General features: G+C 41.6%; 1 protein-coding gene across 1 annotated transcript in view; it reads right to left on the bottom strand.

Annotated features, from left to right (window-relative positions):
- The window catches only part of ETFA (electron transfer flavoprotein subunit alpha), a 29,123-nt gene extending 15,249 nt beyond the window's left edge, over positions 1 to 13,874 (bottom strand). Inside the window, exons 1-8 of the mRNA XM_074549523.1 lie at positions 13,746 to 13,874; positions 7,939 to 8,088; positions 6,079 to 6,160; positions 5,889 to 5,971; positions 4,330 to 4,429; positions 3,024 to 3,134; positions 1,833 to 1,934; positions 950 to 1,018 (exon numbers count right to left, since the gene is read on the bottom strand). Of these exons, the coding sequence (XP_074405624.1) occupies positions 950 to 1,018; positions 1,833 to 1,934; positions 3,024 to 3,134; positions 4,330 to 4,429; positions 5,889 to 5,971; positions 6,079 to 6,160; positions 7,939 to 8,088; positions 13,746 to 13,784 (736 nt within the window). The 5' untranslated portion in view covers positions 13,785 to 13,874. The remainder of the gene's footprint in view (positions 1 to 949; positions 1,019 to 1,832; positions 1,935 to 3,023; positions 3,135 to 4,329; positions 4,430 to 5,888; positions 5,972 to 6,078; positions 6,161 to 7,938; positions 8,089 to 13,745) is intronic.
- Between the last annotated feature and the right edge of the window lie 4,054 nt (positions 13,875 to 17,928).

Raw genomic sequence — 17,928 nt, forward strand, 5'->3', positions numbered from 1 at the left:
ATACTTGCAAGCCAAATTTATATCACCATAAAAGCCCGTGTATTTTACTGAAGAGTCCCACACTCTAAGGGCACATATTTAAAAACTTCCCTCTTAAAAGCTCTTATGGTAATCCCTCTCTATACCACTAGCTAAAAACCTCCAAATACTAAGTGCTAATGCACTTCATAAGCAACAGGAAATCCCTACTCCCAGCACCAAAGGGCCATATATTTAAACCAAGGATTTCAATCTGGCATATTTCCATGATTTTTTTTCTTGTTGCTTTGTCAAAAGAAGATTTTCCCATAAATGCCTTCCCAAAATGTTCCTTCAAGTCCGTATGTAACATATGTGCTATCTTGTATTGCTGTGAACCTCAAAAATCAGGCATGGTAAAGAAAAATATCACAGTAAACTCAGAAATGCCATATGGACATTTAGTTAGCAAAAACACCACTTTAAAAACAAGCCAATCATGTGAATGCTGAAATTAATGGAACTAAAACATTAGAGCAAATCGTTTCTCCTTCTTTCCCAGCTTTATAGAAAAAACTTCACTGAGACATTGTATATAGTTGATTTTCTCCTGTTAATACAAAAGCACAGCAAAAGGGCAGAGCCACTCAAACTACAACAATGTGAGTGGAATTCTGTACAGAAGCACTAGAAAAGGATGTATGCAGAGAGTATCAGCTCTTCAAATTGAGCTATGACTACTTCACTTTTTGTTTGCAAGCTTCTGTTCTGGAGATTTGAGCAGCACAGGGAATATTACAGGTTAATATTTTGCTTCATACACAGGTATTTAAATATAATTGATAAAACTTTATCAATTACTAAACTAAGAGCATTTTAACCATTTGATAGAGACATGAAAATAAAAGACTTAAGATTAATTCTGGTTTTAATGTGATCTGTTTAAATATAATAAACAGGGTTAAAAAAATAAGGAGGAAAACAAGTTTACCTGCAGCATTCAACTGATCCGCAAGTTCATACAACAACTTAAAATTTTCACCACTCTTCAAGCCCCTCCCTTAAAAGTTAAGAACAAAAGAAGATCAAGAAAGAAGAACATGGTGCTTTAATTTTTTTTTGCCTATGTAAACTTTCTGTATGAGTATTAACATTTGCAAAGACTCAAAGATATGGCTGCACAGGGTATTTCTGGATACATTACTAACCAGTATTTAATATTTGGAGATTTAGCTTTTTTTCTTTGGCATTAATATTTCATATGTATAAACCAACACCACTCTGTCTTGTTCACTTCCTGCACATAGCACCATCAAGGTCATTCTCCAAAACCAGGGAAACAGAATTTTTTTAACTAATTTGTGCTCCCTCTGCTGGCTTCAGGAACAAAACACCGTAGTGAGATTAGTAAGAAATCATTTTAGCTGTAGGTATACAGTAAAAATCACAGTCCATCACTTGATACCTAAGGAGCAGAACACAATCAATACAGGTTTTTAAATCATTAAGGTCATTACATAATAATGTTCAGACTGACTGAAATGATCAGCAGTAATTTTGATACATGATAAATTTTGATACATGAAAAACCATGATAAATTTCCATCTAAAAAACAATTCATATTGCTAAAATTTTGAAGAGGCTCATCCAATATGAAAATGTTCTTACAAAGCCTCCCAGTATATGCTAAACTCATGTATTACCTCTTTACACAATACACACGTTGCGTGCTTCCCCAGTAGCTCCCATGGAATATTTGAGAACTACATCATAATTTCTTTTTTTTTCCTAATGTATCCCATTACAGACATGATTTACCAAGAGGCCCCATTAGTGCAGTGCAGCATCAGCCAGTTTCTCTGTGATCACTCACCCCCTGACACAACCACCTTGGCACTGGTGAGCTCTGGCCGGTCGCTCTTCGTCAGCTTCTGCTCGATCCACTCCGACATCCCCACGGGCGGCGGGGGCGTCACTGCATCCAGCACAGCAGCAAACCCCACAAGGAGAAGGAGAAAGCAAGTGTTTGCAAGCTGAAACCTAAACTCAAGCTCAATTCAGAGTTCATTCTAGACCCGATTCTGCTGTGAGCTTTCGCAGTTGCTGCTGGCACTGAGGAACGAGCTTCATTCACCAGCAGTGTTCAGGGAACTACAGTACAAACTGCACCATGAGGAATTCTGCTCTACAGGTGCCCCACACTGATACCAAGCCAGCACAAGTGTGAGCCTCACTATCACAGGCAGACAAGTCAATCAGGCAACATCAGCAGTGCAACACGCTCATTCAGGAATGTCTGACTCCCGCCAACCACAGATGTTAGGAAATACAGGATGGTTCACAGGCAGGGACTAAGGCCCACAGTGAAAAACAGCAGAGGTCACCAAAATGGAACAGGTTACCCAGAGTAGTTGTGAAGGCTCCAGCTGTGGACATTCTCAAAGCCTGACTGGACACAGTCCTGGGCAACCTGCTCCGTGGGGCTGGACTAGATGATCTCTAGAGATCCCTTCCAACCTCAACTACTTTGTCATTCTTGACTGGATTTCTCAATTATCTGAGCTACACTGGCTTCATTAAATTGTAAATTGAACTGATACAGTTAAAACTGATCTAAAACTCTGTATTCTCAAATCAATTTAAACTGCCACTAATTTAGCTTGATGATGTAATGACTTATCTCAATTGCAATATGATTAAACCAAATCTTCTATTTTTGCTCAGTCTTGTTTTGAAAACCAATCTGGCTATTCAAACAGCTGTAACTTGTCCTTGCTTAGTTTCAAGACTGCAGTGGCAGACGTTTAGGCAGCGAGTGGAACAAGCATGGATTTCAGCACAGATCATCTCCATTTCTGGTCAAAGAAAAGGAAATAACTGTGCACATAATCTCTATCTTCTCTTATCAGACATCACTAAAAAGTGCAAGCAACCTGTGATTAAAAATATAAAGCTTACATGATGACAATCACTTTGCTTTGACAAATCCTTCTACAAAACATCACCAGGCAGTGAGCAAAACTAACTCTATGAAACAAAACAGCACCCCAGAACCAATACTCACACTTTTCTACACTGGCACTGCCCCCACTCGCTGGTGCAGCTTCAAATGAAGTTCCCCGTACAGTAAACACTTTGACTGCTTCATCACACTGCACAGTGCAAATAATATTTCCTAAAAAAAGGGACATTAAAAATTTAAATATTATCAGACATACTGTGCTTTTAAAAAAACCCCAAAATTAATATCAAAACCACATTAGCAGTTGTACTGGAATATGCAGCATCCAGCAAGGTACTTCCCAAAAATGCAGTTTTAGATGACTAAAACTTAGCACTTCATAGAGATTAAAAATACTTTAATTGATGTTTTAGCCCCGCATTTCTAAAGTATGAATACAAATCCTCTATTTTTAAAGGATACAAAGCATTCAAATCATCTCTTATGAATGAGATTTTAAATTTCAGAAGGGATGAAAAAAACAACTTTGAAAATGCCATTCTTACACATAAAGAATGTCTATAATTCAAAGTAGATCTTTTATCCTGTTGCATGAATTCATCAGAACTGAAGACAATGAGGCCTCCCCCAAGTATCTGTGGGACTGTGTTTGTCTCTATAATATAATACAATACTTCACACTGGAGGCTGCAGGGAATGCTAAAAGAAAAATTGCTGCAACATTCATAAACATTCAGCTATTCACAAACAAAGTCATCTTGAAACTGTGAATTACTGGAAAGTAACTTAAAGTGCAGCACAAAACCACATTCCAGGACCATAACTCAAAATATAATACCCTGCTGGTACATGTGGTACAACTTTACAGTAAAATTAAGAAACACAAGCTAATGAGCTAATATCTAAAATAAAACACAGTGTCAGCCAAGCATTAAAGAAACAAGACTGAAAAAATAATTACAAATTAAGGTAATTAAATATTAGAAATAATTCACTCAATGTCTTTGTAATTAGAAAAAATAACCCTGTGGTATCTTAAATCAGAGCTAATGCAAGTCCTATTAAATAAAGCTGGACAATTAACCTGATGTCTTATGCTTTCCAGAACCTGTTCAGAAGGGCATTAACAAACACAGCACATGGAAAGGATGGGACCAAATTCTGTTCCTTAAGGTGACAGACATGGGTCTGACATGCTTCCACCAAAGCCCTTGGAATTACCTCCTTTCTCACACAGCGAGCATCCTGTCCATCCCCAGGCTTCATTTTTTATGAATCACAGCAATTGAGATTTTAAAGGGAAAATTCCTATCATATTCCAAGGTTTTAACATTAGGACCATGTAGAAAAATTAGCACTGCTAGATTCTTCACTGGACAAATATCACACAGCTTTTGTGATTACCCACCTGCATAGATAGTTCTCACAAAAGTATCTGGGGACTTAATTTCAATAATGTCAGAAACAGGGGCAACATCAAGCTTGCCAGCCACTCTGGGAATAAGATTCTAGAAATTAAGAGATGAAAAGTTAGCAAAGTAAGCTAACTAAAATGTACACAGTCAGTAAAAAACACTGCTGACCTGATTTCATATAATGCTGTCTCTGAGACATATAGAACTAAGATTTTTGAAGGGCTACTCATGTAGCCTTAGCAGCCAAATAAAACCCCATTACTGTAATAACATTAGACATTTTATGAGACTTACTGTAAGTAAACCCGTAATTCAATATCTTAAATTAGGAGACTTATTTGCTTCAAATATTCTAAAACTGAATATAGATGCCACTTACTCAGAAAATTGACAGTTATGGATTGTTGAGCTCTTGGCACTTCAGAGGAAAAAAAATTGTGCTTTTGGAAGTTAGATGCCAGAAATTATAGGAAAAAAACTCTGCACTCTTCCCTCCAGAGGGAAAAAAAAAATTAAATATTAAAGTATATATTCTCTTGCTCCAAAACTTACTCTAGAAAATTACTTAGCACCTTTAGGAGTGGGAAGAAGGCTAAAAAGAGCAGCAGAAATTATAAAGAAATCAATGATAAGATGATTATTTGCTTTTTGTCTGCCTCCTAATCTGGTACAAGAAAAAAAGGCCCAGGTCTAAAATCTTCACTCACATGAAGCACTCAAAAATGGCAGTGTAAGCTTTAAAGCAAAAGCCATTAACTCCTATGACACTGCAGTTAAAAAAAAAAAGAAAAAAAAGAAAAAATTTAAAAACCTAAGGCTTAATTTCTCCTAGCAAAAACACAAGCATATGGATTGCTATTGATTGGAAGTGAAAGCAGGCAGATGGAAGGCCGATGTCCGCCCGTCCTACAGCGGCACGATTTCTGAAGGATCCTTTTCCTCTAATTTACTGCACCACAATGCTGCCCAGATTCTTAGTACTGAGCCTCTCCATGTACTCATAAACACAATAAAATAAAAAGAAGCTTTGAAAAATAAAAATCGCATTTTCATTACAAACCATCCTGGCTGGAACTTAGCTCTGCGTTATTTATATTTGTTTACAGACATTTTAATGCACATGAGTCTATCACAGATGCAAATCCCACTCCAAAAAAAAGTTTGCTTCCAATAGGTTTGCTCACTCTCATTTCAACATGCAAATAACAGATTTTACATCCCAATTTGGTGTGCTTTTCCTTACAATTTTCATGCTTTCAGATCACTTAATCTGGTTTGCCTTATTGCACATTTTGCCTTGTGTCCATAGGATTGGCTGGTTACCACAGATCATTTCTTCTACACTATTTTTTTTCACATCAGATCATAAAAGAACTCAAACATGAATCATGAAATCTAACTAATGACTTCTTAAGCAAACAATTGTAAAATAGTTTGCAAATGCAGAAGTGTCCATGGCTGATCTCTCTCAGGCCTTTGATTCACACTCTTACATACAGCAGTGTCTGTCTCTTTTCTACAAAAACTTTCTGATGCTCTTTGATCTACTCACCTTCCCAAAGGCAGATGCTCCGGCACAAATGTGGGTGTAATTGAATTTTTTATGAGTTTCCACAATCAAGGGAGTCAGCTCCTCTGAGAATAAAAATACATTGCTCAGAATTTACAACCATCTTATTTTCAATCACAAACACAAATACACTAATAAATTTCTTTTGTGAATAGGTAAGAACAACTCTCACCTGCTAGAAATCCCTTGTACACATCATGCTGAGCCACGAGAACTTTTGCAACACCCTGCACTTTGCTGAGCTCTGATGCTACCTGTGATTACAAGTGAATTATTATTAGTTTGTGTTTTACCATATAACAAGGGAGTCCCCACTGCTCACAGCCTACAGATTCATAAAACCAGAACCAAAAGTACATGAATTTCAAAATCAGAACAGACCTGAACAGAATAAAATGCAGGTCTTCTGATCCACAGCACAGCTCCTTATGAAAATGAATTTGTGAATCAGAGAACTACAGAGCAAATCAGCCTCAGGAAAACTTGCCTGAACCTTGGCTCCTGCATGCAGGGCTCCACAGCAATCCCAGCATTTCTTACAGCAGCCAACAACAGCCACACTGGAGGATTACTGCTCAGTATTCCAACCCAATCACAAGAAACAAATCCTACTTTAAGTTCAGTCAGTATCTACCATACAAACAAATACAAATGTACAACGCTGTTATGATTTTTGTCCAAATTCTAGAAGCAACCCTTTGTTTGCATCTGACTTTTTGCCCACTGAAGCAATGTGTATTTTCAATTTATATTTATGCATTTTTTTCGTTCGAATTGGCACAAGTGAAGTTTAAATGATAAAAGGGTTACTACAGATCAGAGAGAAGAGGACTGACAGCAAGGTCTGGAGACCACATGCATCGTTCAGGAACAGAGTAGTTTTACTGAGTTTGATGAGTATCAGTTTACCCTCAAAAATTAACAAAAGGAAATAAAGAAAAAAAATCCCTAGTAGCTGCTGCAGAGTATCTGGCTCTTAAATAAAAATCTCTAAACCTTCATTTTTTATAAAATACTTTTTTTCCACCATAGCACACAGACTCCATATATTTAGCATTAAAACAAACAAACAAAACATTCACAAACATTTTTCTCCTATGCAAGTGCATAGAATAAAGAAAATTAAAGACACACATGTCAGGCAATTATGTCCTTTTTTTCTTTTTCATTTTCTTGATTTAGATAAATATTTGCTTCATGTCCACCTCAAACACCTGAATAGCTACTGAGGTTTCTCCACCTATTTGTGAATAAGCTGCTCTAAGTATGCCTCCTTCGTGAGATACTACATGTTGCTTTCAAAATAACAGTGCAGAACAGTATGTAAATATTAGGCAGAGTTTTTTGTGCTTCTACTGCTCACACAACATGAAGTCATGTTGGAATAAAAGTGCCACTTATGTACTAACTATACTGTCTCTAGAATTGGCAAAATTACACTAAAAATGCACAGCTAATGTACAAGGAACTTTTTACATACATGAGCTGTGTGATGAAGTCAAGAAGCTCTAATTTCAGAATTTCAGGTTGCAAACACTCTCTGCACAACAATTTCAGGTTGCAAACACTCTCTGCACATCACAAGTTGTGCAGAGAGTGTTTGCAACCTGAAATTCTGAAATTAGCAACTTGCTCAAAAGCCCAATTTACCACTGTTGTTTCACTTCTGCCGGTTTCCATTTAAACAAGCAAAAGCTTCTTTCCAAATTCTTAGCACTGCACTATTTGTCATTTAAACTTTACAGAGATATATATCTTGTTTTAAAAGTTAATTGTCCTTTAGTCCCATAAAAATTTGCTTGCTCAAGCATGTAACACCCATTATTGATACCCTCCCCTGTGAAATGAAATCTATATCCATATTTTCTCTTCAGAAGAGAAGCAGTTCCAAGTGCAGGACTTTTCTGGCAGATTAGCAACTCCTGGCACGTTTTCTCCTGACTACAGATTATTTTCCAGGCTGCCCGAGACGCTGCCAAGCGTTGTTTCACTGCATTCTTTATTTCATTGGTATGAAAACAGCATTTCCTACCTTGTCACAGCTGGTGCCAGCCACCAGGCAGGACACCTCCCCTCCCAGGCTCTTTGCTGCAGTGATGGTGTTGAGGGTGATGCCTGAGAGGGACTCATTGTTGTGCTCTGCCACCACCAAGGTGCTCTTCGACCTCCGCAGCACCGACGCCTGCAAAGCGAGGGAGAAACTTGCATTGAAATAAAACCAGTGGGAAACTTGGCATTGAAATAAAAACCTGCTCCAATGGGCTTCCCAGAAATCCATCACTCACACAAGTTGTAAGACACTGCTAGGCTCATTCTAGATAATTTTTATTAAGTAAAGAGAATCCATAGGGTGATACAAAAAGGAAAAGACAAATCTGCTTGACTTCAGCTTGTCTGTAACATGCTGTGCTTAAACTGAAACTCCACGGGAAAATACTGAACCAAATTAAGAAAAACATTTTAACACATTACATTCAAGCTCAGCTGATCAACTCAACCAAGTGCCTTAAAGAGTGAGGATTAGACAAGGAAATAAACAGTTGCAAATAAATATTTACTTGGTTTTCTAGGGTGGTTCTCTGGCAGTGTCTTATTGTAAGTTTTAAACAAAATCTAGCTACAGAGCCCACTTTTATATTTAGAGGCCAAATTTTATGCAGTGTCTGTATGAAAATTAAGCAGCAACAGCTGACAGCCTGAAAACACACTAGGAGAAATCTTTACAGGCATCAGGTTCACTTTTCCCTCTTTTCCTTCAAAAAGTTTGAGCACTTAGTCTACCACCACAATTTAATGGTCCTTAAATAACAACTTTGACCAATTCACCATACATACACAAACTTGAGCTTCTAAAGCAAAAATGAAAGAAACAAAAAAAGGCAAAAAACTGTCATAAAACTAAACCAAAATATTCTAAATTCTGGGACCTTCCTCTCTAATATTCAGGTGTGAAAAGACTAATACTAGAGAAGGGAAAACATTTTGGATAGGAACAGGAAAATTGTCCCTCATGTGTTTGTTTACCCTACAAAAAGCCCAACTGAAGACTGTGTAGGATGGGACACATGCAAAACCAAGTAAATTCATCAATATAACCAAGGAACAAACACAAACACAACGCTGAAGCCACACAGCCAAACATTACTTTTTTAAATTTACATTCCAGCCCCATCTCCCCTGACGCCAAACACTCACTTGCTACAACTTCAAATAGAAAAAGCTTCAGAAAATATGAGAGGCTAAAATTTGCACCTGGACTTCAACCCCACAAAGCCTCCCAACGTACTGAATTTCAAACACAGAAAGCAAATTCCAAGGATTTCCCTGAAGGTAATCACAGTGCACAAATAAAAAAATACCAAGATAAGTTTTTGCAGAATCTGGATCATAATTTGTCCTTTTGATTAAAACAATAAGGATTCTTGCAGAAATGCTCTGCATTTAATCTCTTATGCTTAAGGTTAAACATAATGCTTATGCTTGCTGTCATTAAATACTCTAAGAGCCTTTGAAACCAATTGCCAGTAACAAAATATTTACTGCCACTATAGATCAGATGCTGTATTTTTGATTATGTTTCACACATCATCTGCAATAAAAGTTATGAAATTTTAGTCACCATTTGAAGAATAAATCCATGACTTTGTGGCAAAAAGCCCACTCTCCAATGATTTACAGTTGTGCCATGAGGTAAAATGGACCATACTCCTGGAAAATCCTCAAGTTTTCAAATTTCCAAATGGAGACAAATGCATTTTGAAAACACATTTATTTCTGCCTATATTATCATTTTTTCCCTAATAAGCACTGCATCAGCACCATCATTCTGTCAAACCATTCTAGAATAAACTGAGAAATAATTGGTTTTTAACCAAAAATAATATGAACAATAGAATTTGCTTAAGCAGGCTATTACAGCATTAATCAGGTATTATTTCTAAACCAATAATCCCACATTTTATATTTGCAGGAATATACACAATATGCACACCAGAAGGTCACTTCAGGGATGACATTTCTGAACATAAAGACAAAATCAGATTCAAAATAAATTTAAAGTCGCATTATATATTATGGGTAAAAATCTAGACGACAAACGAGATTTCTATGTGGGTCTGAATTTTATATAGTAAGACACATTAAATAATTTTCTCTATAAACAAAACCAAACCAAACTGACTTTTGTTCATTATAATAAAGAATCTGCAGTAAAACCAGAGGATAATTCATCCAACCATATGGATGAAATGAAAACGAAGAAGCTGCAATGAGTCAGTGATAGGACAAGTGGTTATTTTGATGGAGTTACTGTCCAGTGTGGGAGAACAGCCCATCACTTCACTGACATCACTGCTGCTCTTGGGCAGGATGCCTACATAAAACAGGAAGGTAGAGAATAAACCAGCTGGCAGCAAGCAAAGAAAGCACAAGAAATAAGACACACAGATCAAACTGTTGAAAACAATGCCGTAAGAAGGAGCAGCACTCAGTGCGTGTGCCACGGAAGGTTCCTGGCGAAAACCAAGCTCTGGAAAATGAGGCTACCACAGAAATCACCTCCACATAAACATCCCACCAACCTGGGCACCCGAGCAGCTTCTGCAGCATGACAGCAGGTAATGACACCCCAGCAACAGGGAGGTAGAACTGGCAAGTTTCTTTTCCTCAGGCTTAGGTACAAATCACACAAATCACAGCTACACAATCACACAAATCACAGCTACACACACCTTATGTTTCCTCTACAGCAGAAACATCTGCACCTCCTCTCTGCTGGAAACTCTGGACAGTGACTCAGTTTATACCAAAACTAACATTTGTGAATGAAAACCACCCAGAATTTCCAACTTCTCCTTCCCTCCCCAGTATTTACTGTAGAGCCAACTGGGCCTCTGACTTCCAGATGTTTAAAAGTTGCTAAGATTAACTCAGATGTGCAGTAGTGATCAATTAAGCCACTTGCAAAATAGCCCCAGATTCACTGCACTGACTGTCTCAAGTTTCCCCAAAGCACCGTGTTGCTCCCCACTAAGGAATCCATCAACATTTCCCAACCAGAGCACAAAAAAACGTAAATACTATATCTGGATTTCTAAGCTGTAGGCAAAATACCAGATATTGGTCCCTGCTACTGTCACAGGGGAACATCAGCAATGTGGGCACATCCAGTACAGGTGCACAGGGGAAGCCAACAGCACACACATCCAGGAGCCACTGAATGGGCACAGGGATCTGCTCTGCACACAAAGCCACTGCAAACTGAGCATCTCTTGGTCTGCCAGCACACACACAGGCCACATGTGCCCAGCACCTCTTACACACAGATTTGCTGCTTGTATGCTAAAAACCAGCTGCATCAAGAGCTGGAAAACCCAGAGGGAGGTGTGGTAAATCTGTGCTTGCTGCTTGGTGAGATGGGTGTGCAGCAGCCGTGGCCTCTGCTGGCAGCCTGCTCCAAGGACGCTCATTAACCAGGGGATTGGGAAAGCAGCTCCAACCAAAGCATGTGGCAGGCACAGAAACACGAGATGAGTCAGCCAAAAAGTTGTTCCAAGGAATGCCAGAGATGCAGCAGGTGAATTCTGCATGGCCCCATGCTCCAAATATGCATCAATAAGACACAGGGTGCTAGAAACTTCACGTGGGAAAATGAAGGTTGTTTCTCTCCAGGAGAGCCACTGGAAGTTCCAAGAACAAAACCAAAACAGACATTCACAAGGCAGAGCACCAAACAACCAGACCTAAAAGGTATCTCTAGAGCTGATTTTCTTAGCTGTAAAAGCAAACTGGCCAGAACCTAAAATTTTAAAACTGCTTATTAGGAATTGTGGATCTCATGGAGAACCAATAAACACAGGGCAAACTTCCCAAGAAAGAACTCCAGAAACTAGGAACTGGAGTATTACTAAAGATAAAGGCCACATTCCTAAACCACAAAGCAATGCCTAATTCTATTAAAACACAATCCTGTAGGTGTAAAACTTTAACTAAATAAATCTGGAAAACTCAGGGAGAGAAGGAAACTCAAGCATATACTTCTACAACCTCTCTAAAGACCTGGCTATGAAAGAGGTCTAAAAGACAGCTCTATAACTCCAGGAAATACTAAAGGCATCTGAATTAAAAAGGAGCTATAACTGCAGCAAAGAACAATGATAAAAAATAAAACCACTTTGCAAAAAAGATTTGGCAATCATAATAAAGATTTAATATTACAAAGGAATTGAAGCTGCAAGAGAAAGATTAAATGCACAATAAACTTTTCCAAATACACCCCTTGCAAACCAATAACAAAAATCAACAAAGCTATTTTGAAATACAACACTGTATTTCAACACAGGGAAGTCCCTAAATCGCTTACTCCCACCTGTACACCATGTTTTTGTGCACTTGCAGTCTCACTGCTCCTCAGTACTCCTATCTTTAAGTTGCACAGAAATTCAACTTTCCTTCCTGCTCATACTTCACAGGTTTCTCTCATCTTTTTCTCTTGACTACACTCACCATTGAGCTGAGTCAGCAGGGCTAAACTTTGCACTTTAGAAAAGTAAACAAAAACAATCTGTGAGTTTGTTTCACCTCTGTCACAGACTACATTGTTACGCACACACTAAAGATGCACACCACGTTTTACTGGCTTTATTTTATAAAGTTACTAGTTTAGATGTGTACAGCTGAAAAGCAAGCAGCTGAACTCACACGTCCAGGCCATAGAACTGAACTGTGCAGCGAGCATGTGAGTAAAGTACTATTTACACAGCAGTACCATATGATTCACAGATCACTGAGACCTTTGCTCTACAAAGCCTGCAGCCTAACAACTGAAACATGCCCGTGATTACAACAGTAACAATTTTCTGATTAATTCAATCATGTCTGACCTCTCTACCTTTGCTCTTCTTTTGAGAGATTTTTATCACCTGACACCACTTAACATATGCATAACTACTATTTTAGAGCTGTACTGAAGCGTAGTACGTGTAAAAGCCTTGAAGAGCTCAAAAAGAGACTTGCAATACTTAAAGTTGTTTACAAGGGCTATTTATACACAGTTCTAGTGGAGGGGCTCTCCCCTAGGGCACAGTAAGGGACTGAACAGATATTCGGGGACATCTCATCAATCATCTACCCCAATTAACCTTGAGTTCACCTCGACCTTGGTAACACTGCCACGATGACACACCAAGCAGCAAATGGCCTTCAACAGCCCAGCACTGCTCCCAGCTGAGCAATATGAAGGTCAAACCGGAGAAGCAACAGGTGCTTTGCATTAGCTTCATCCACAAGTTGTGATCATTAAGGCAATCCCATTTCTGCACAGGTGTGACTGAAAACGGTGGATTAACTGCAATACTGCAGAAAGCCTCTCATTGAGCCACTAATATTCTTCTAGTATTCTTAAGAGTTTACAGTAACAAACTTTAGAAGTCTTGTCCACCTGTCGCTCAGCCTGTGCTGCTCAAGGGTGGATGCGAGCGAGCACTGCCAGAAGTTCAGGTTTTCCCCAACACCTACGTTAGCTTTCCACACGGGACAGCAATCCGCAAGTCCTGCCGACCGGGACCACTGGAAGGCTTTGTGGAACACCCTGTGTCCACTCGGAAACTTTATTTTTAACAGACGGAGTGAGAGGGGAGTCCAGCCGAGAAGTCCGAGCCCGGAGCGCGGAGCGCTCGCCTCTCAGAGACCCCCTCGACCACCGCTGCCGGGCGGGAGGAGCTCGGCCCGCGCCCTGCCCCGCGCCCCCTTCGCCCCACAGGGCAGGGCCCGCCCGGCCGGGGCGGCGGGAAGGCCCCGCCCGGTGCTCGGTGCGCGGCCCGGGGCTCGCCCCGCACTCACCGCCCGCCGCAGCCGCTGCGCCGCCACCGCCCGCAACATGGTTCCGCCGGCCCGCACCGCGCCGCTCTCGCGAGAGCCGCGCCGGCCCCGCCCCGCCGCCCCATTGGACCGAGCGCCGGGCCAATGCGCGGCAGCGGCGGCGCGGGCGGAACGGAACGGAGAGCGCGGAGCCGAGCGCGCTGAGCCCCGCACGGCCGCACCGCCCGGCTGTCCTGTCCCGCTGTCCTTCCCCGCTCCGCCCGGCACGGTCCGCTGACACCCGTACTGCCGACTGCGTTCCCTCACACTAATGGCTGTGTCCCCAGCACCGCCCGCTGTCCGCCCGCACAGCCGGCTGGTCCCTGCACCGCTCCCCGGTACAATCGGCCCTGTCCCGCGGCGCGGCTGGCTGTATCCGCACGGTCCGGGCCGTACCGGAGGGCAAGAGCGAAGTTGTCGCTGTGATAGGGGGCCCGTCCCGCTCCCGCGGAGCGCCTGGAGGGGAGCGGAGCCCTTCCAGCCCAAACTGACCTGGTACCAGCGCCGGCCTCCCCCGGCCGCCTTTGCGCGGTTCCCCCGCACTGTTTCCGCAAAGGGTTACAGCCTTGAAAGAGAAGAAAACATCAGAGAGCAGAGTTATGCCTTCAAATGCCGGTGCTCCTTGCCAGATCCTATCCCAAGCCAATGAAATGTGCCTTGCGAGGAGAAAGGAGAAGTCTTATTTAATTTACGGCTGTGGAGCCAACAGCAGCCGGGAGACTCCGACCCCGCCTGTGGCTGCCCGTGCGCTGCCAGATCCCCCGGCCGCGCTCTCCGCACCGCGGGCGCAGCAAAGGCAGGACGGATCATGTAGGGACGGAGTGCGGGGCACGCTCGAAAGGCCGGATGTCACCGTGCTTCCCAAATGTCGCGCCGCACCCGCTGTCCAAACCACACCTAAACTTCAAAGACCAGTCAGGTACCATGAGCCCTGGATGGCATCCTCTCACCACGACAGATTTCTGGCTGCCTCACCCACACCCCTATGCTTGGCCCCAAGCAACATTAGGCAATAGCTCATGAGCTCTGAATAATTTATAGGTCTATTTTATTATTATTCTGATTTCCCAGAACCAAGGCAAGACATCTTGTGCCTGCCCCTTCCATGGCAGCAGGGTGCTCCAGGGACCAGACTGAGACTTGCTGTTTATCCATACGTCTGTACTTTTTTCTGGGTAGTAAGGAGAGGGATTTAAAAATCAATGAAGCAAAATGTTTCAGGCCAAATTCACTGTGCTGTGCATTATGGCTCTCTGAAAACCTGATGTCCTGGAGAAGCTGGCAGGAGCTGCCACACTGGAGCCAATGGTCCTGCCGGCCCAGGAGCCCCAAGCACACATGGATTTGGGATGGTCCAAGATGGAATTCCCATCCCAGAAATCACAAGATAGTGGGCCACTAATGCAGTTTCTTCCTTCCCATCCTGAAGTGGTTTAGAGAGTAAAAAAACCCCACACATCCCCCCTGCCCCCAGCAATTATGGCCACTGGATTGTGCCTCCAAGAATCAGCGGTGATCTTCAGCACGTCAGTGATTCGTTCTGCATTGCTGGGTCGCTGCATAAGAAGGCAAAAGGCAGACTGATCAAAAAGGCTCTTCGACTTTGCCACAGTCTTGGCACAGGATCACCTTTTAAATTTATTCTGCCATGTGATTTTCACATCAGATGCCAAAAATGCTGCTTTACAGCAAACGCTAACCAGGTCCAGCAACTCAAGCGTCTAAATGGACAATTTACTTCGTCTCAAATGTCTCTAGAACAGAAGAAAAGCAGCTGTCCTGCATATTACAGCTCCCTGGCCCCAGAGCAGAACCTTAACTCCTCAAGCCCCAAAGGAGGGCTGTGAAGGGAACAGCTAAAGGAGGTGGCAAACCTCCTTCGGGGCCTGTGCCTGATTATATGGATTAAAGTAGCTCCGGGGCTGCTCTGACTTCTGCCTGGTCTGGCTCCACCCTTCAGTCCCCCAAAAAGGAAGAAAACAAAATGAGTGTTTGGAGCTGCCTGTGCATCGTCTGTCTGTGCAAATGACCAAGTGAATAAAAAAATTGTTTATATAAGGATGAGGGGGGGAATGGTTTTGCAGAAGCCACAGTACCCTGGGAGGGGTTTAAAAAGAAGATTAATATTTGCTGTGGCTCTTTATCACCAGTTTGAATAATGGTTAAGGTGAAGTGTAACTCTTCAGAGATGTGTAGTTTTATACAGTATAGAAATCCCTTCCTTTACCCTAGGTAATCCAACAAATGCAACAGCAAAGGCACAATAAGAGCATCCTAGGCATCCTTAATTTGCCCATTATGTCTTTTTAATTGGGGTGTTTTACTCATTAAAAGCATGGCATGTAATTTCATAATCCTATTTCAGGCTCCAAAATAAGCTTCTAACCTGCACATCTCATGTGGATGAAATCTTTACAACAAACATACACCTAAAAACCCCAAACTGAAATAAACCAAGAATAAACAAAGTGATCTTGTTCAAGTTGGGGCTTTACTGCCTCACACTAAAACAAAAGTGAGCTACTATCAAAATTAACTAAGTGCATCATAGCCAATAATAAATTGATCCATTTGCTGTGTGTCCGGCTTCATAGCACACCTCATATTTTCATGAGCAGAGTGATATTGCTGTTCTTCAGGTCAGATTTTAAGGGGTAGCATCACCAATTCAGAGACATGACAGGCTTTTTATTATATTTTCTGTTTATAATTTTGATTCCAATCCTCAGCAACACTTCAGATGCACAAATCCTTATTGAAACTGGCTTGATGCGGATTACAGCCTGAAGCACAAAGGAAGTCTTTATCACTTATGGCCAGTGTTTTAGGAGCTTATAACTGTAATCAGGTAGGGATTATATCAGCATGATCCATACAAGCTGAACCATGGCAAAAAGCTTTTTTCTATTTGACCTTCCCATGACAATAATAGAAATGGAAAACATGCAACAAACAGATGCCACTGAAGTAGAATCACTGTCCACTGCAGGCAGAAGTTACTATGTTGTATTTTGAAAGAAAAATTAGTCATTAATTAGTGGAAGCAGATCCTTGTATGGTGCATTGTTATCCAGGATTATTTCATTAGGATCTGCTGACCTAATTTCTGCATTGGAAAGAGAATTACATTTTTTCACACTATTGGGATTGGGGAAAAGAAAAAATAATAACATAGATTATTCAAACTTTTAAAAATATGGTTGCAAACAAGTAGAGGTACCTGTACTGATATCTCTACAGATGCCAAATGAACCAAGGACCGTTACCTATATCTAACGATGTCTTCCCTAGAATCGGATTTTGTTTTTCTTAAAATACATAATTCCTAATTAAAACATATGGAATCCAGCTAATACAGCCTCATGACTAAGGGATTTAGTGAAGAGCAGGAATTTTTTTTTATTACTGCTATGATGGTCCCCTCTGTCACAGGTCATCCTTAGCTTACTCCTCCTGCAATCACCCTGGGGATAGCTGACTCAGATAAATTAAAAGAGCTTCATTTGGGAAGCTTCCCCAGCACACGAAAGGATTCACCTCCTAATCTGTCAAAATCCAATAACGTTAAAGCAACTGCAACTGCTGACAGCTCAGCAGGGCCCCCAAACCAACGGACAGGACCCACAGCCCAGCACTGGACAGGACTAACGCCCACCTTGGAAGCAGCAGCAGGGGAGGTTTCTGCTGCTGAAATATTTTGTGCCCAAGTGCTGTGAGCTCACCAGGTCCCAGTGGTTCAGCCACCCCAGGATGTTGCCAATGACCCCTCACCCCCTCAGGAGCTGCACACAAGGAGGGACGTGTGTCCCCAGAGCCCTGCCCTCTGCCCCTCATCAGCACTGGCACAAAGGCTCATCTCCACATGTCTGACATGAAGGTCCTTGCTAATAGCCCTCCACAGGTGTGCTCAGTGCTCTGCTCAGATCACCTTACAGCCACTCCCCTGCATGGCTCAGAGCAGCAGCTGCTCTTTCATGAGGCCTTGTGGAAGCCTTTGGAAAGGGACAACGCCACAAGCCCTGTTTACAAAGTGCAGGACAGAGGAAAGAGCTCCCCCAAAGCTACCCAATAGCAGGAACAACCTTCTAATACTGAGCCTACAAAACCACAGACAGGTATTTTATCTTTTCTATTAACTACTATCCCTTGCTAATGATTTCCATGT

The sequence above is a fragment of the Zonotrichia albicollis genome, chromosome 11 (assembly GCF_047830755.1).
Source record: "Zonotrichia albicollis isolate bZonAlb1 chromosome 11, bZonAlb1.hap1, whole genome shotgun sequence".
Taxonomy (NCBI): domain Eukaryota; kingdom Metazoa; phylum Chordata; class Aves; order Passeriformes; family Passerellidae; genus Zonotrichia; species Zonotrichia albicollis.